Source organism: Grampus griseus (genome assembly GCF_964374135.1).
Source record: "Grampus griseus genome assembly, chromosome: 3".
In the NCBI taxonomy this organism is placed as follows: Eukaryota; Metazoa; Chordata; class Mammalia; order Artiodactyla; family Delphinidae; genus Grampus; species Grampus griseus.
In genome coordinates, this window is record NC_139019.1 from 20,108,619 (window position 1) to 20,127,886 (window position 19,268).

At 35.5% G+C, this 19,268-nt stretch overlaps 1 protein-coding gene across 2 annotated transcripts in view; it reads right to left on the reverse strand.

Moving 5' to 3' along the window:
* LOC309820035 (cadherin-10) overlaps positions 1-19,268 on the reverse strand; it is a gene marked incomplete at both ends in the record, with an annotated part of 122,784 nt that overhangs the window by 24,210 nt on the left and 79,306 nt on the right. For both annotated transcript variants that reach the window (XM_082650497.1, XM_082650496.1), the window contains one exon: positions 983-1,170. In XM_082650497.1, the coding sequence (XP_082506623.1) occupies positions 983-1,170 (188 nt within the window). The remainder of the gene's footprint in view (positions 1-982; positions 1,171-19,268) is intronic.

A 19,268-nucleotide genomic window follows, 5' to 3' on the forward strand; every position in this document is an offset into this window, starting at 1 on the left:
ACATTACGAAACAAAAAGGAACTTAAATATTCAGTAGGTCACTCCTTTGCTTGTCATTGTCTGTTTAAAAGTGGTTGTGTACCTTGAACTTCGCAAGAGACTCTGAGGAGAGTTCCGTGATTAAGTGACGGTTACTTTATGCAAATAGAGTGTTCAGGACATTTCATTAGGACATACATTTTACTGGGCCTTATTTTTTCTTATAAGGATGGTACTGAATGTACAATAAAAAACTAGTTACCTTTAAATCATATCACTGAGCATATGTTAGCAGAAAAGTTTAATTTATGTAGCAGAAGGGAAAATGTGAACAATGAAATTATTTTCCAATCCATGCTGTCTCTTTTTATTAGCAACTCTAATTATTGCTTCATACATCTGGATAGATGGCATGTTACTTTTTATGCCTCCAACTGTGATGATATATTACTATTATTAGTTATTAACTATTTTTTAAGGAAACGATGTTAATAAGGGGATTTTATTAACGTGGCTCAGAAATACAATCACATGTATATTAACTTGCCTTTTAAATTTTGTAAAATGTCAGGTTTCATGTTTTAATTAACAAAAACATTTGGTCAAAACATTCAAGGAGATCTTTGGCTTTATGTCTCTCATACTTATGCTTTTTTTTTTTTTTTTTTTTGCGGTACTCGGGCCTCTCACTCTTGTGGCCTCTCCCGTTGCGGAGCACAGGCTCCGGACGCGCAGGCTCCGAATGTGCAGGCTCAGCGGCCATGGCTCACAGGCCCAGCCGCTCCGCGGCATGTGGGATCTTCCCAGACCGGGGCACGAACCCGTGTCCGCTGCATTGGCAGGCGGACTCTCAACCACTGTGCCACCACGGAAGCCCTACTTATGCATTTACATTGGAACGTGGTAGGGATATTTCTTAATGGACAGAGCATGAGTGGATAATACATATCGAAATCCCTACTTCCTAAACAGTCAGATGATTATTTCTATTGATGTTCTGCACCTTTTTCACAGTGATGATGCCTTCCTGTGTGTCCTTCTCAGTTCTGATGTCAAACATATCAATCCCATCACCATCAATAATTCGGTATTCTACTTCAGCATTTTTCCCAGTATCAGCATCAGTTGCTTTTACACTTCCAATGGATGTGCCAACTGGGGAGGATTCAAGAACTCGAAGATGGATGGTGTCTGTAAAGATTACAGAAAAGAAGAGAGAGAGAAAGAGATTTCTCCATAGAGTATTCTAAGGTAAAATGTGTATGAGAGAATATTATAAATCTTAAACTCTACATTAGATGTTGACTAATAAGTTGAATACAAACAACATGGATAATACAAAGTCTAGGAACAGAAAAAGTGGAAATCTGGGGGATTTGGTCTGTGCCTATTATAAATAGTGAGACCCAATCTCTAATTGTATCAAGAGTTCTGTTTTTAAAAATGAGCATGTTGTCTGTTTTTGCATTTGCACAAGTAACTAGATATCAGCTTTGAGTGCACATATGTACCTGTGTGTGTTTATAGAGTCACAACAAATCACAGAATATACTGTGAATATTTATATATTGCAGTGAACATATTTGAAAATTGTTTTTCTTTTGTTGTTTTTAGTTATTTACTACTCAGTTTATTTCAGCTGCAGGGCAGAACATTACAAAATTCCATGAAATCAGCCATAGTGGGGAAGAATCCCACTTCTATTTGTGACAGGAGACACAAAGGATACTCTGTGGGAGAAATACAAAGATGCCCTTCACAGTGTCAGTGTAAAAACACTAAATTCTGACCAATTCCCTTACATTTCAGAGCAAAACAAGAATTTATCTAAGCCCCTGGTACACCTACTCGTGCTTCAGCATGAACAACCTCTCCTGCTAATGAGATTTATATTTTAGTACCTGATCATAAACTACATGCTACTGACAGATTAATCGACCTGAGGGACACTTCTGGTTAGAGCACCTTCTTGCTCATAAACCTTAAGTAATTCTCCTTAATATACATAATAAAGTCCAGACCTCTTAGCTAGTCATGCTCTTGCCTGACTATATCTTTCCTAATGTGTCTTTCTGTTAGCCACTTCCAGGAAAGATCTGCACCAAACTGGACTTTTCAAAACATTCTTTTCAAAAATTAATTTCCTATATCTCTATAGTTCACATACTATTTCCCTCACATAAAATTCTTCCCCCCTCCACGAACCTCAAATAACCATAACACAATTTATCAAATCTGAGAAAATGGGTCTATTATGTGCTGAGTGTTTAGGGGGCTATGGCCCTCAAAATTCCTATGTTGAACCCCTAACCTCCATTCACTACCTCAAAATATGATTGTACTAGAAGATAACATCTTTAGAGAGGTAATTAAGGTTAAATGAGAACATTAGGGTGAGCCCTAATCTAACATGACTAGTGTCCTAATTTGGACACAGACAGGCACAGAGGAAAGCCCATGTGAAGACAGGGAGAAGATGGCCATCTACACGCCAATGAGAGGCCTCAGAAGAAACCACCTTGATCTTGGGCTTCCAGCATCCAGAACTGTGAGAAAAGAAATGTCTATTGTTTAAACCATACAGTATGTGGTACTTTGTTATGGCAACCCTAACAAACTAATACAGGCATCTATATCTGCTCAGTTTGAAAAGTCCTTTTCTAGGAGACATCATTAAGACTCAGTTTCTACCACATTCTGGTTAGTTCCTTAATGCGTACTTTTTAATTCTTTTTGTACATTTTTTCTCTCCATTAATCTCTGGTAACACATTGTTGAATGCAGCTCTCAATTCATTCCTTAGCTACTGTCTTGTTGGCTTTCTTTGCCTTTGCTATTTCTTCTGCTAGAAACAGCCGTTCCTAGATATTCAGATGGCTCATTCACTTTCTTCCTGCAGGTGATCGCTCAACTCTGACCCCTCAGAAGCTTTCACCAATAACCTTACTGAAAACAACTTTATTGAGAAGACCACTCCCAATAACTCTTCATATCCCTTGTCACTGTTAGATTATATTATTTACTTGTTTATTTGTGTGTACCATATTATTTACTTGTTTATTTGTATGTACCATGAGGATGTTGTATTGATACATGACCGGGAAGACTTTGTATTTTTTCACCTTTATATTCCCGTTGTATTTCTTTGAATGTAGCAGCCTCTACTTACTTATTCTTTTTTTTTTTTTTTTTTTTGCGGTACGCTGGCCTCCCACTGCCGTGGCCTCTCCCACCATGGAGCACAGGCTCCGGATGCGCAGGCCTAGCGGCCACGGCCCACACACCCAGCCGCTCCGCGTCATGTGGGATCCCCCCAGACTGGGGCACGAACCCGCGTCCCCTGCATCGGCAGGCGGACCCCCAACCACTGCGCCACCAGGGAAGCCCCATACTTATTCTCTCTCTTTTTTTTTTTTTTTGCGGTACACGGGCCTCTCACTGCTGTGGCCTCTCCTGTTGCGGAGCACAGGCTCTGGACGCGCAGGCTCCAGACGTGCAGGCTCAGCGGCCATGGCTCACTGGCCCAGCCGTTCCGCGGCATGTGGGATCTTCCCGGACCGGGACACGAACCCTTTTCCCCGTGCATCGGCAGGTGGACTCGCAACCACTGCACCACCAGGGAAGCCCCATACTTATTCTTATATTGGATAACTGAGAAGCTTCCTAACTAGTCTACCAGGTGCAATTCTTGGCCAAATCCAATCAAATCTCAGCTACTCTCAGTACACACTGCATATTATCCCTTCGAAAACAATAATTTAATCAATAATGATTCAGAACTTCAAAACCATTTGATAGCTCTCTTTGTACTTAAAACATACAGAGGCTGGCCCTCCACAGATTGGCTCCTTTTTATTGTCATTCCCTCCCTTAATTAATAGTCTCCATAACACTCCTTTAGGTTTAGGTCTCCTTTAGGTTTTTAAAATATGCTTTTCTTCTTCAATTTAATACACTTTTCTCCCTCATGAAAGATTTTCTACACAATGCGTTGCCTGGGAACCTCTAGCTCTTTCTTTTGATATACATTTATTTTCACTATGCTTCTACCTCAGAACATCATCAACTCTAGCCTACTTACTTCAACAACTTTCTTTTAAAAATTAAATGTTAGAGAAGTAGCATCTCAATGAATTGACTTATTACACTGGAGCCGAAGTAGCCTTTCTAAAAGACAGAAATGATTTAACTTCTCTACTGAAAGCACTTTTTATTGATGTTAGGATAAATTCTTAATTTCTTCATTTGGTTTATAATGTCTTATAAAATCCGGGTTTAAAAAAAAAATCTTTAGTACCATGCTTATCTATTCTCAAACCTAGAGTATATGTGGAATACAGCCAAAAATAAGTTTTTTCAATAAATGATCAGTCAACCAGACTAGAAACATTATAAATACATGGAATACTTAACAAAATAAATGCAAATAATATGGATGTTTCAACTGATATTTATATATATAAAACCTGTATACACCATCTAGAGAATATAGATTCTTTTCAAGCAGGCATGAAACATTGAACCCAATTTGATCAAGTATTAAGTTATTAGACAAATTTGAATACATTTTAATAAATCAGTATCTACTAAATTCTCTGACCAGGATATAATTAAGATAGAGGTTAAAACAAAAAAGATAATCCCCCAAATACTCATATTCTTGAAAATTTAGAAGAATTAAGAAAAACTTCTACGTAACTGATGGTTCAAATAAAATACAAATTGGGAGACAAAAAAAATTGAAAAAGAAATTAAAAGGAACTCAAATATGTGGTGAAGAGAAAATGATTCTACTTAAAGAAAGTAACTTACAGCTTTATGTGCAAAGTCTTCTGGAGAAAAGAAAAATGAGGACTGTTTTCCAACTCATTATGTGAGATCAGTACTGTATGCCCTTGATACCAAAACCAGACAAGAAAAGTCCAGTGGTTATATAGTGTGGGTTAAAACTCAAGCTGTACCATACCTGACTGTATAATATTTAGCAAGTTCATTTTAAATTTTTAATTCATAATCTCCTATATAGTATAAAGTTTAGTATGTGAGAAACACTATTCTAATCACTTTACTATTGACAAAATCCAGACTTTGTTTTAATTTCACCAGCTATTCCATTAAAGTCTTTTCAGAGATCCTACTTTGTATTTAGTTGTGATGCCTATTTATTTTCCTCCGATCTGTGAGAGTTCTTCAGTATTTCCGTGCTTCCTATGACCTTGACACCTTTAAAGAATACTGGTAAGTTATTTTATAAATAATCTTTAAAATTAGGTCTGTCCCATATTTTCTCATGATTAGATCGAGGTCATGCATTTCTTTTTTTTTGTCAAGGATATCATAAGAGTGATCTGTTTTCAGTGTAGCATTGGATGCAAATATGTCTTATGACTGTTGATATTAACCTTGATCTCTTGGTTAAGAAGGTGTTTCTGCCAGTCTTTTTCATTTGTTAAGTAAATATTTTTTCTTTATAATTAGTATATATTTTGGGAAATATACTTCAAGATTATGCAAATATCCTATTTTTCCTCAAAAGTCTGCTCATTAATTTTATAATCAATCAATGATCTTCCTTGCAATAATTAATGGTGCAATTATTCTAATGCATCATTAATGGTGATCTTCTATTTTCTTTCTAATGGTGCTTCTAATGGTGATCTTCTATTTTCTTCATTATTTCCACATATATTAATTGGAATTCTTCTGTAAGGAAAAGCTGCCCTTTCTCCCTTACTTATTTATTTATATCAGTAAGGACATTTATTTTATTCTATGTGTTATAATCTAATAATATGGCTATTTATTATTTTGTGCAAGTTCTTACAGGTTTGGTCATTGGGTGATCTTCTAGGTTGGCTCTGGTGTCTTTTCAACATGCCTCCATTATTTATTTACTTTTTTGGGGGGGGAAGTACTTCCTTAATTCCCAGCATCACAAAATGTTGTGGGTTCATCTTATATTTTCCCTGCCCAAGCCCTGAAATCAACCATGTCTCCAAGTTGAGCCCTGACTTCTTTTAGTGAAGAAAGAACCATGATTTTTTTAATATAGTGTAGTATTCAAAATTTTAGTAAATGGAGCAACTCTTCTTTCATAACATGCAATTATGTCAAAAAAGGCAAAAGGAAGCTATTTGTATTTGAAATGTAAGTCTAATTATGTTTTTGATATAAAAATTTAAATAACAGTAAGTTATTGCCTGTTAACATATTAATTGATCTTTGTTTTAGAAATAAAATATCTGTAAACTTCAAAGGAATTTAGAGTGTTATGATTTAAAATATTAGTATTTAAGGCTTTTCAGCATAAGAGAAAACCCTGTAGTATAATAGAATAAAAATATTTAAATAGAAACACTGTAATATTAGAACTGAATACACAAATCTTTATTTATAAATTCATACTTGTAAAGTAGTTGCACATTTTTGTTTTAATCACAGTCACTGAAAAAGGCCTAGAATTCCATTCCACTAGAAAAAAACAAAACTCTAATGGCCAAACACTGGTCACTAATACAGTGTTTTTCTATAATATAAACAAATTCTTCTTGGAGATTTACTGTCTGAGGAATAGAAAGGAAAGTGAAATTAGAATTCCTTGAGATAGAAGTTAAATGAGGTATCAGACATTATTGGGATCATAGAAAAGTACAAAGAACCCAATCAACTTGCTTCTACTGTACAGCATTTTGAAAATTTGATCCTTGATAAGAAAATAATTATTTAGTTGATTAAAACATATAAAATCAGATTAGGTTTCTGGAAATGTAACTTAATTCAGTTGAAATTTTTAGCTGAAAAACAATACTATCTCTGTGGATCACAGAGATAGAGATACACATTTGAAAGTGTTAAAAAAGTATAAGCTCCAAATTGAATGGAAAATGAGAGCCTAGAGAAGTAAGTAGAAAACTGAAGCTCACTTTTGGTCTGAAGATATTTGCCATTTTCAAAAAATTGATCCTTATTTTTATGGCCTCTTGAAGCAAGAAGAATACATATCAAACTCCAAGCTATCTGCAGGGTAGTTACACAACAGCAAATAGTCTCCACAATAAGTGTTTTGCATTCAGTGGAAGGGTGATCTAGACACAAGCCACCCTTTATGACATTTTGCATTCATTGTGTGGGTTTGGATGACCCAGAAGAACTCTATTTTTACAGATATAAGCAACTTTAGCCACTCGGGGAGAAAGATGACACTGTGGCCTCCACAACACAAGGGGTGAAGGCTCACAAGGCAGGCTACAATTATTTGGCCAAAAAGTTCATTCATGTTTTTCCCTAAGATCTTACAGAAAAACCCGAATGAAATTTTTGGCCAATCCAATACTTCATGGAGAATCTATGTGGACAAGAAAACCACTGAGATTATGATACTGGGAGGACCCTTCCTCACTACCTCTCCTCATACCTTTCTCCCTCAAGTGCCTTTTCCAAGAGTGAGAGACATTAATAGCCCTGGAAAGATGTATTACATAGCTCAGTGAAAATACAGTTGTAAATACTTGGCTCATAAAAACACAAAGGAAGAAAAATGATGGAGTCAGGTGCCATAAGATATAGAACAACATGCCAAATGCCTGTTGGAGTATACACACACATATACATACATACAGATGTATGCATATAAGCTAGTAGAAAATTTAGTCAAGGATGTAAATGGAAAAGAGTTTACAGTAGAATAAACAAGAAAGACAAGTAAACATAGAGAAATATACTGGATCTTAATCAAGCAATGCAAATTAAATTAAGGACATGATGTGGTATCATTTTACACCTACTAAACTAACAAAAATAAAGTCTGACAAAACCAACTGTAAAAAGTATGTGGTCTAAGAGGAACTATTATGCAGAGCTGATTGGTGTTAAATTTGACACAATGATTTTGGGAAATTTTCATTTCCTGGGTTACTATGACAAAGTACAAAAATCTAGGTGGCTTTAAACAGTAGAAATTTATTGTCTTACAGTTTTGAAGGCTAGAAGTCTGAAATCTATGTATCTGGCAGGGCCATTCTCTCCTTGACAGCTCTAGAGAAGATCCTTCTTTCCCTTCTATAGGTTCTAGTGTTTGCCAGCCATCCTTGGTATTCCTTGACTTGTAGATGCATCATTCCAGTTATATGGTCATCTTTTTCCCTGTATGTTCACATTGTACTCCCTTAGTGTGTGTCTCTCTGTGTATCCAAATTGCCCCCTTTTTTAAGGATATCAGTCATATTGGAAAAGGGTCCCAACCCTAATGATCTCCTTTTAACTTGATCACCTCTAAAGACCGTATTTCCACATAAGGTCACATTCTGAAATACTGTGGGTTAGGACTTAAAAGCATATTTTGGGGGGACTCAATTCAACCCATAACAGGATTATATGTTGTTAAATATTAGCATAAATAAAATCCAGCAATGTGCATGAGGAAAATAGCTGCAGAAATGCCATTGTTTGTAAAGTTAAACACGGAATTATTGTTTGTAAAGTTAAAAAAAAAAAAAAAGAGGAAGGGAACCAAATGTCAAACAGCATGAGAATAGGTAAATAAATTTTTACATTATCACACATCCCAACATAATCCAAAATTGAAAACTATGAGCTATAGTTACATCAGAAAAAATGTGGATGAATCTTAGTTGCATCATATTAAGTGGAAAAAGACAAATTTCAGAAAATTATATATGGTGTGATACTATTTTTATAAACCATAAACAAGAACTCAACAATATTTTGTTTAGAAAAACATAAATACTATGTATATATATTTATATATGTGAATAATCTCTCTTGAACATGTACACATATGAGCACAAAATTCAAGGATCATGCATGTGAATGCAAAATATTTTTAAAGTCCTTGTAATGCGTTAAAGTGGTACAACTTATATTCTCTTGTTGTTATTACATACTGCATGAAAATGTAAAACAAACAAGCAAACCGATATACATCATAAATAATTGTCAAATTAAGCATCACTTAAAAGTGTTGTTAGTGTTCATGGTACTTGATGGAAGTAAACATCTTCTATTTAAAATTCAACTTCAGGAAGAACCCTCTAAGATGGCAGTGTGGGAAGATGCTGAGTTAGCATCTCCCCACAAGTAGGGCACCTGCCACCTGCTGGGGGGGACCCTGAAGCCCAAGGAGACAGGAGAAAACACCAAGTGAACTGGTAAGATATGGGGGACTGAGGGGGGAGGAGAAGTGGAGGTCAGACAGGATCAATGCCCCTGAGACCAGGGACATCAGGAGAGGCAGGTGGGAGGGGCCCTCTGGGAGGAGTGGGAGAGGAGCAGAGGGCATTTACCCTGCCCACTCAAGCCCAGGAAGCCTGTTGGGCTCCCATGTAAGGTCCCCTGTCCTCTGAGACCAGGGGTGGGGGGCACACCTGGACCCCTTCTGTTCCTTGAGCCTAAGCTCCACCTCCCACAGCCCCCAAGGCCTTTCCTAGCTTGTGGGTCCTAAGCATAGGCCCTGCCCACTGCCCAAACCTCGCCCTTGCTTAGGACCCACCCTCCACAGCCAAAGCCTCCCCCTCACTTTTTTTTTTCTTTTGCCTCCTCTTCTTTTTTACTATTGTGGTACTGTTGTACCCTCCAGTTGTTTCATCTATATTTTTATTTTCATATTCTTTCTAACATATCTGTTAGTTTCCTAGTCTAATTTTATTTTTTACTTTGTTATTGTTCTCTTTTTTTTTTTTTTATTGCCACCCCACATTGCTTGCAGGATTTTGGTTCATGAGCCAGGGGTCAGGCCAAAGCTCCTGCAGTGGGAGCTCTGAGTCTGAAACACTGAACTAACAGAGAACCTCAGACCACAGGGAATATTCATCGAAGTGAGGTCTCACGGTGGTCCTCATCTCAGTACCATGACCAAGCTCTACCCAACAGCCAACAAACTCCAGGGTTGGAAGCCTCAGACCAAACAACAAGTAAGACAGGAACACATCCCACTCGTAAAAAAAGAAAAAAAATCACATGGCAAAAAAGTATGTCACAGATGAAGAAGCAAGGTAAAACCTACAAGACTAAATAAATGAAGAGGAAATAGGCAATCTACTTGAAAAAGAATTCAGAGTAATGATAGTAAAGATGATGGGGAATCTCGGAAATAGAATGGAGGCATGGATTGAGAAAATACAACAAATGTCTAACAAAGATCAAGAAGAAATAAACAACAAACAGAGATGAACAACACAATAACTGAAATGAAAAATACACTAGAAGGAATCAATAAAAGAATAACTGAGGCAGAAGAACGAATAAGTGAGCTGGAAGACAAAATGATGGAAATAACTGCCAAGGAGCAGAATAAAGAAAAAAGAATGAAAAGAATTGAAGATAATCTCAGAGACCTCTGGGACAACACTAAATGCACCAACATTTGAATTATAGGGGTGCCAGAAGAAGAAGAGAAAAAGAAAGTCTGAGAAAATATTTGAAGAGATTATAGTTGAAAACTTCCCTAATAGGGAAAAGGAAATAGTCACCCAAGTCCAGTAAGCACAGGGAGTCCCAAACAGGATAAACCCTAGGAAAAACACACCAAGACACATATTAATCAAACTAACATAAATTAATTACAAAAGAAAAGCATCAAGGGAGAAACAAAAATAACATACAAAGGAATCCCCATAAGGTTATCAGCTGATTTTTCAGCAGAAACTCTGCAGGCCAGAAGGGAGTGGCAGGATAAAGTGATGAAAGAGAAAAACCTACAACCAAGATTACTCTACCCAGCAAGGATATCATTCAGTTTTGACAGAGAAATCAAGCAAAAGCTAAGAGAATTCAGCACCACCAAACCGGCTTTACAACAAATGCTAAAGAAACTTCTCTAGGCGGGAAACACAAGAGAAGAAAAAGACCCACAAAACAAACCCAAGGCAATTAAGAAAATGGTAATAGGAACATACATATCAATAATAACCATGAATGTAAATGGATTAAATGCCCCAACCAAAAGACACAGACCGGCTGAATGGATACAAAAAGAAGACCCATATATATGCTGTCTACAAGAGACCCACTTCAGACCTAGGTATCCATACAGACTGAAAGTGAATGCATGGAAAAAGATATTCCAGGCAAATGGAAATCGAAAGAATGCTGGAGTAGCAATACTCATGTCAGAAAAAATAAACTTTAAAATAAGACTGTTACAAGAGATAAGGAGGGACACTACATAATGATCAAAGGATCAATTCAAGAAGAATATATAACAATTATAAATGTTTATGCACCTAACATAGGAGCACCTCAATACATAGAGCAAGTGCTAACAACCATGAAAGGAGAAATCGACAGTAACACAATAATAGTAGAGGACTTTAACACCCCGCTTACACCAATGGACAGATCATCCAAACAGAAAATAAATAAGGAAACACAAGCTTTAAATGATACAATAGAACAGATAGATTTAATTGATATTTATAGAACATTCCACCCAAAAGTGGCAGAATACACTTTCTTGTCAAGTGCACATGGAACATTCTCCAGGATAGATCACATCTTGGGTCACAGTCAAGCCTTGGAAAATTTAAGAAAATTGAAATCATATCAAGAATCTTTTCTGACCACAATGCTATGAGATTGGAAATCAATTACAGGAAAAAAACTAGAAACCCCCACAAATACATGGAAGCTAAACAGTGTGCTACTAAATAACCAAGAGATCACTGAAGAAATCAAAGAAGAAATAAAAAAATACATAGAAAAAATTGACAACAAAAACACAACAATGCAAAACTTATGGGAATCAGGAAAAGCAGTTCTAAGAGGGTAGTTTGTAGCAATTCAATCTCACATCAAGAAACAAGAAAAATCTCAAATAAACAATCTAACCATAACTTAAAACAACTAGAGAAACAGGAACAAAGAAAACCCAAAGTCAGCAGAAGGAAAGAAATCATAAAAGTCAGAGCAGAAATAAATGAAATAGAAATGAAGAAAAAACAACAGCAAAGATCAATAAAATTAAAAGCTGGTTTTTGAGAAGATAAACAAAATTGATAAACCCTTACCCAGACTCATCAAGAAAAAAGGGAGAGAATGCAAATCAATAAAATTAGAAGTGAAAAAAGAGAAATCACAACTGACACTGCAGAAATACAAAGGATTATAAGAGACTACTACAAACAACTATATGCCAAAAAAATGGACAATCATGAAGAAATGGACAAATTCTTGGAAAGGTACAATTTTCCAAGACTGAACCAGGAAGAATTAGAAAATATAAACAGACCTATTACAAGTAATGAAATTGAAACTGTGATTAAAATCTTCCAAGAAACAAAATTCCAGGACCAGATGACTTAACAGGTGAATTCTATCAAATATTTAGAGAAGATCTAACACCAATCCTTCTCAAACTCTTCCAAAAAATTACAGAGGGAGAAGCACTCCCAAATTCATTCTACAAAGCCACCACCACCCTGATCCCCAAACCAGAAAAAGAATCACAAAAAAGAAAATTTAGACCAATGTCACTGATGAAGATAGATGCAAAAATCCTCAACAAAATACTAGCAAACAGAATCCAATAGTACATTAAAAGGATCATACACCATGATCAAGTGGGATTTATCCCAGGGATGCAAGGATTCTTCAATATATGCAAATCAATCAATGTGATACACCACATTAACAAATTAAGGGGAAAAAAACATATGATCAACTCAATAGATGCAGAAAAAGCTTTTGACAAAATTGAACACCAATTTATGATAAAAACTCTCCAGAAAATGGGCCTAGAGGGAACCTGCCTCAATAGAATAAAAGCCATGTATTTCAAACACACAGCAAGCATCACACTCAAGGGTGAAAAACTGAAAGCATTTCTACTAAGATCAGGAAGTAGACAAGGATGTCCACTCTTGCCACTCTTATTCAACATAGTTTTAGAAGTTCTAGCCACAGCAATCAGAGGAGAAAAATAAATAAAAGGCATACGAATTGGAAAAGAAGAAGTAAAACTGTCACTGTTTGCAGATGACATGATACTATACATAGAAAGTCCTAAAGATGACACCAGAAACTACTCGAACTAATCAATGAATTTGGTAAGGATACAAAATTAATGCACAGAAATCTCTGGCATTCCTATACACCAACAATGAAAAATCAGAAAGAGAAATTAAGGAAACACTCTTATTTACTATTGCAACAAAAAGAATAAAATACCTAGGAATAATCCTACCTAAGGAGGTGAAAGACTTGTACTCAGAAAACGATAAAACACTGATGAAAGAAATCAAAGATGACATAGCAGATGGAGAAATATACCATGTTCTTGGATTGGAAGAATCAATATTGCAAAAATGACTATGCTACCCAAAGCAATCTAAAGAATTAGTGCAACCCCTATCAAACTACCAATGGCTTTCTTCACAGAATTAGAACAAAAAATTTTACAATTTGTATGGAAACACTAAAGACCCCGAATAGCCAAAGCAATATTGAGAAAGAAAAATGGAGGTGGAGGAATCAGGCTCCCTGACTTCAAACTATACCACAAAGCTACAGTATTCAAGACAGTATGGTACTGGCACAAAAACAGAAATATAGATCAATGGTACAGGATAGAATGCCCAGAGATAAACCTATGCACACATGGTCACCTAATTTATGACAAAGGAGGCAAGAACATACAATGGAGAAAAGACAGCCTTTTCAATAAGTGGTGCTGGGAAAACTGGACAGCTACATGTGAAAGAATTAAATTAGAACACTCCCTAACACCATACACAAAAATAAACTCCAAATAGATTAAAGACCTAAATGTAAGACCAGACACTGTAGAACTCTTAGAGGAAAACATAACAAAAACACTCTTTGACATAAACCACAGCAAGATCTTTTTTGACCCACCTCCTAGAGTAAGGAAAATAAAAACAAAAATAAACAAATGGGACTTAGTTAAACTTAAAATCTTTTGCAAAGCAAAGGAAATCATAAACAAGACAAAAAGACAACAGTCAGAATGGGAGAAAATATTTACAAATGAAATAACAGACAAAGGATTAATCTCCAAAATATACAAACAGCTCATGGAGCTCAATATCAAAAAAACAAACAACCCATTTAAAAAATGGGTGGAAGGCCTAAACAGACATTTCACCAAAGAAGACGTACAGATGGCCAAAAGGCACATGTAAAGATGCTCAACGTCACTAATTTTTAGAGAAATGCAAATCAAATCTACAGTGAGGTATCACCTTGTGCCAGTCTGAATGGCCATTATCGAAATATCTAGAAAGAATAAATGCTGGAAAGTGTGTGGTGAAAAGGGAACCCTCCTGCACTGTTGGTGGGAATGTAAATTGATACAACCACTATGGAAAATAGTATGGATGTTCCTTAAAAAACTAAAAATAAAACTACCATATGACAAAGCAATCCCACTACTGGGCATATACTCTGAGAAAACCATAATTCAAAAAGAGACATGTACCACAGTGTTCACTGCAGCTCTTTTTACAAGAGCCAAGGACATGGAAGCAACCTAAATGTCCATCAACAGATGAATGGATAAAGAAGATGTGGCATATATATAATAGAATATTACTCAGCCATAAAAAGATACAAAATGGAGTTATTTGTAGTGAGGTGGATGGACCTAGAGCCTATCATACAGAGCGAAGTTAGTCAGAAAGAGAAAAATAAATACTGTATACTAATGCATATATATGGAATCTAAAAAAGAAAAGTACTGATGAACCTAGTTGCAGGGCAGGAATAAAAATGTAGACGTAGAGAATGGACTTGTGGACACGGTGTGGGAGGGGGAACCTGGGGCAAGGTGAGAGTAGCATCGACATGTATACTCTATTGAATGTAAAATAGTTAGCTATGGGAAGCAGCAGCAGAGCACAGGGAGATCAGCTCGGTGCTTTGCAATGACCCTGTAGGTGGGGTCATTGAGCCTGTAGGTGTGGGATAGGGTGGGTGGGAGGGAGGCTCAAGAGGGAGGGGAGATGGGGATATGTGTATGCATGTGGCTGATTCGCTTTGTTGTGCAACAGAAACTAACACAGTATTGTGAAGCAATTATATTCCAATAAAGATTTATTTAAAAATATAAAGTAAAATTCAACTTCAGGTCTCACAAATTTCAATGATTATTAATTAATTAAATATATATATATATACACATAATAACAACAAAAGGAAATATAAGTGAGTGTCAGCAGGAAAACAAAACACTGAAAAGCAACAATAAAATAAAATTCAAAAGCACAAAACAAAACAAATTAAGCACTTTAGCTGAATCATATCAACAAAACAACTAATGTGGAGTCATCACATGAAGAATATTTAAAAAATATATTCATTATGTTTTAAGGAGTAAAAGTTATAATATTTTTACTAGACAATGAAAAGTGGCTGGCTATATTGATATGAAGCCAAATACAAAACATAGATATTAACAATATAATAGTTGAAGTGAAAACAGTTAAAAAATAATGGATGGGTTAAACAGAAAATTAAAATCACCAAAGGACAGAATTGGTGAACTAGAGGACAATGGAAGGAAGTACACACAATTAAAAATTAATATATAATTGTGTAGTTGGAAAAAATAAAAGGCACGGATCAAAATGTCAATGGACCTTTCAAGGTAACCTCTGATCCTAGAAAGATATTGAGCAATGTCATCAAAATTTGATGATGTTATTTTGAACCTTGAATATTCACTATAGGCACCATATTAATCAAGTATGATAGCCCAATAAAGATAATTTTAGACTCAGCAAATTTCTCTGCCTTTGGGCTTTTTAAAAGAAACTAATGAATGTATTCCAGGAAAATAATGGGCTAAATCAAGATACAGGAATACAGGATATCTACAGAGCTACGTATCCAAGTTACAAAAGTGAAAAAGAAATGTCTGGGATGGCAGATTTTTTTGAGCTATAGAGATTAGCCAGCCCATACTGGAAGGTGAATACTGAGGAATCTAGGTTTGCAACTCTGAATGTTGCCAAAATGAAGCTAAGTGCTATAGAGTTTTTCACTAACATATTTTGAACAGCTGTACCCACTGCACATCTAAAGCACAAACCTGTAACATCTCAGAAATACAACTTGGCTAAAGAGGATCTTTAATAGTCAGTAGTTGAAATCATTACATTGGAAATAAAATGTCTGGCTTTTCTCCTCTAAGACTTTTGAGCGCCAGTGTATGCTTTTGTATACATTTTTGGACTAAAGATCAAACTTTTACAGGTAATAGTATAGTACTTTGAAAAGTGTATTTTAAAAATTGTAGAGCTTTTTCTTAAGACAGTTAAACGGTTCTTAAATACATTTAGTGCTTCAGTGAGAATGCCGTTGGGACAGAAAGACAGAGAGGAAGGCTTAGAATGGTGGATATAAAAGAAATTTTATAACAATTAAATTTTCTAAGAAAACCAATAGAGAAATTTTTAAAAGTGTTATCATAATTATATTAAGGGGAGCATAGACTGAGATGCTACTGAACTCCATTTTCATGAATAATGAAGTGTAAAAAATGTTTTAAAAATAACAAGAAAACATTACTTAGAGAATTACAGCTTAACCTAGATGAACTAAAAAGAGTAAGAGTTTAAAGTTGTCTTCTGTGATGATTAGAGCTATGGGTGAGGAAGAATGGAATGGGTGGCTGAGTTTTCATTTAAAAATTTTATCTATGAATTTAATACTTTGAAGAAAATTATTTATTATTATTATTATTTATTTTTTTTTTTTTGGCCAGGGTACACAGCACACGGGATCTTAGTTTGCCGACCAGGGACTGAACCCACGCCCTCGGCAGTGAAAGCACCGAGTCCTAACCACTGGACCACCAGGGAATTCCCTGAAGCAAATTACTTTTTAAAAAATTAAATAGAAAATTGACCTGATATTATTGGAGATTATCAGGTTATGGTAAAAAGTTTCTGTATCATGGATCTTTTTAACATGGAGAGAGAGAGAACAAAAGAAAAAAAAACCAGTTTTTTGGTTTCATTAATTTTACTGTACATAGATTTCACTGGGAGTATTCTCTGGGAATTTGTTCTCCCACTTTTTATTTTTAGCTTGGACTTTTATGAGATTACTTGGATTTCTAGACACAGGCTTAGATTCTGAAAATCTGTCTGCTTTGAACTTGTCATAATAGTTCTGGTCAAGGATCCAAAATCACTTATTACTTCATTTTATTTCTTGGTTGGCGCAGAGACGATCTCCATCACAAAGTTTATATCATTTTGATGACAGTAAGCATTATCCATGTTAATTTTCAGTACTTTCTGAGGTTTACCAGGGAAGGGATCATGCTCCATTGATTCACATTATAATAAGCCTAAATCATTTTATAGATAAGGGATACACACACACACACACACACACACACACACACATAGTGAGTGTGTGTATATACATGCACAAAAGTATATTTATTTTTCCTTGAAATACTAATAAAAGTGTTTTCAAGGAGTTCCATACTTTGCAGAACAGCAATGATTAAGATTGAGGTCATTCATCAAAATAGCATAGATTTAGTTCTTCTGTTAAATAATTCAGATAGCTATATTAAAGTATATATGTTGTATACACATATAGAACACACATATTCATGATCGTTTTGATTATATGGTAACTTCAGTAGTTAAGTCATCCAATAAATATTTATTCAGTGCCCAAGATATATAATTGGATAATGCTTTCTCTGGAACTGCGTTTATGCTCAGAAATCTATTCAGGGATGAGATTTACTGGGTTTACTTCAAAGTTTAAAAACTGCATTTCTATATTTTAAAGGTATGAAAGAGCTATTCATCCACGCTTTTAAATTTTTTTCCAAGACTCGTCTGTTGAACACAAGTATCTTAGTTTGTCAAGCAAAGTGAAATTGCTTTCATTAAGAGCATGCAAGGGTGTTTACCATGTAGGGGGAGGGGATCCAGAAAGGAGACAGATTGTACTGCACACACTGACAAAGGCAAAGTAGCACCTGTCATCCATCTTACGTGTCATGTTTCCTTAAAGACGTCTATTTGTATGCTCCTTATTTTTTATCTTACAGTTGATGAAGCTTTAATTATGTGGTATGCTTTCCTGTCAATTCCAATTTATAGTTGTTTGAAATTCATTTCCAGGTGTCTGATTGAATCATTTGCTTCTCTTTTAATGTTTAGGGCAGATAAATATTTCTTCCCAGTTGGTTATTCTTGGTTTGGTTATCGACTTAAGTGCAAGGCACAAATGCAAGGAGGAGAAAGGTAATTGCCATTTCCATATCACCTATGAAAAATTGTATTAGAAATAAAAATCTAAATGGTAATATTGCAAAGAATACTTCCTAAGGACTGGCCAAAAGATAAGACTACTTAAGTAAGTGTATTCTGAGACTATTAATGACAACCTCACATAACATCTAAATATTCATTATTAAAGACTTAAAACAATTTTAATGCATTTGTTTTCTTTTTTTTTTTTTTTTTTGATTCACGATTAAGTATTCCAGGTCACTTTTTCCACCAAAAATTTGATCAATAGGACCTTTGCACTTGAGTATTAAAAACACTGCAGATTTGTGTACTGGAAACAGAAGTAACTGACAGCTCAATGTAAGAGACTTTGGAGGAAAGGCATAAGATGGGCACAGTAAGAGATGTGACAGCGTGCCTTCCTCAGGAACAACAAAATAGATGCCAGAAAACAAATGGGAGAGCTAAGAGGGCAAACATAGCTTTGGAAGCTTTACAACAGATAGCTGCCATTTTGTTTGGTTGATAAAAAACAGTAAGGTTCCAGGAAATATAATTGGACTCTTTCCTTTGTTCCCTGTCCTTGTTTCTATTCACATTTACATTAACTCTCTACTTTTCCAGAGTTGTGAGAAAAAAAGCACCACATATGTGAATAACAAAATAATTTAACATTAGTTTAATTTTTTTATTTGCTTTGTGTGTAATCTTATTATGACATCTCTACGCTGCATAATAATCTCAAACAACACTTGCTCTAAGAAAAATGACACAATTATGCACGTTTATAAACCATTCCATTGTATAATGTTTAAAAGATGTTTTTTAATGAGCTTAACAGGAAGAAATTAAAAACAAGATAAAGCTCCTGAGAGGAAACTGCAGAGCAGTTAAGGAAATTATGCAATGCTAAATGGGCATTTAGGAAAAGGAGCGGAGAGCTGAAAGTCACACCAGAGACTGACGGAGGATTGAGGGTTTGGAATTGAAGACTCCCACCAGAGGAGAGGCAGAAACCTATTCTGTGAGCACTGGAGACATGATCACCAACTT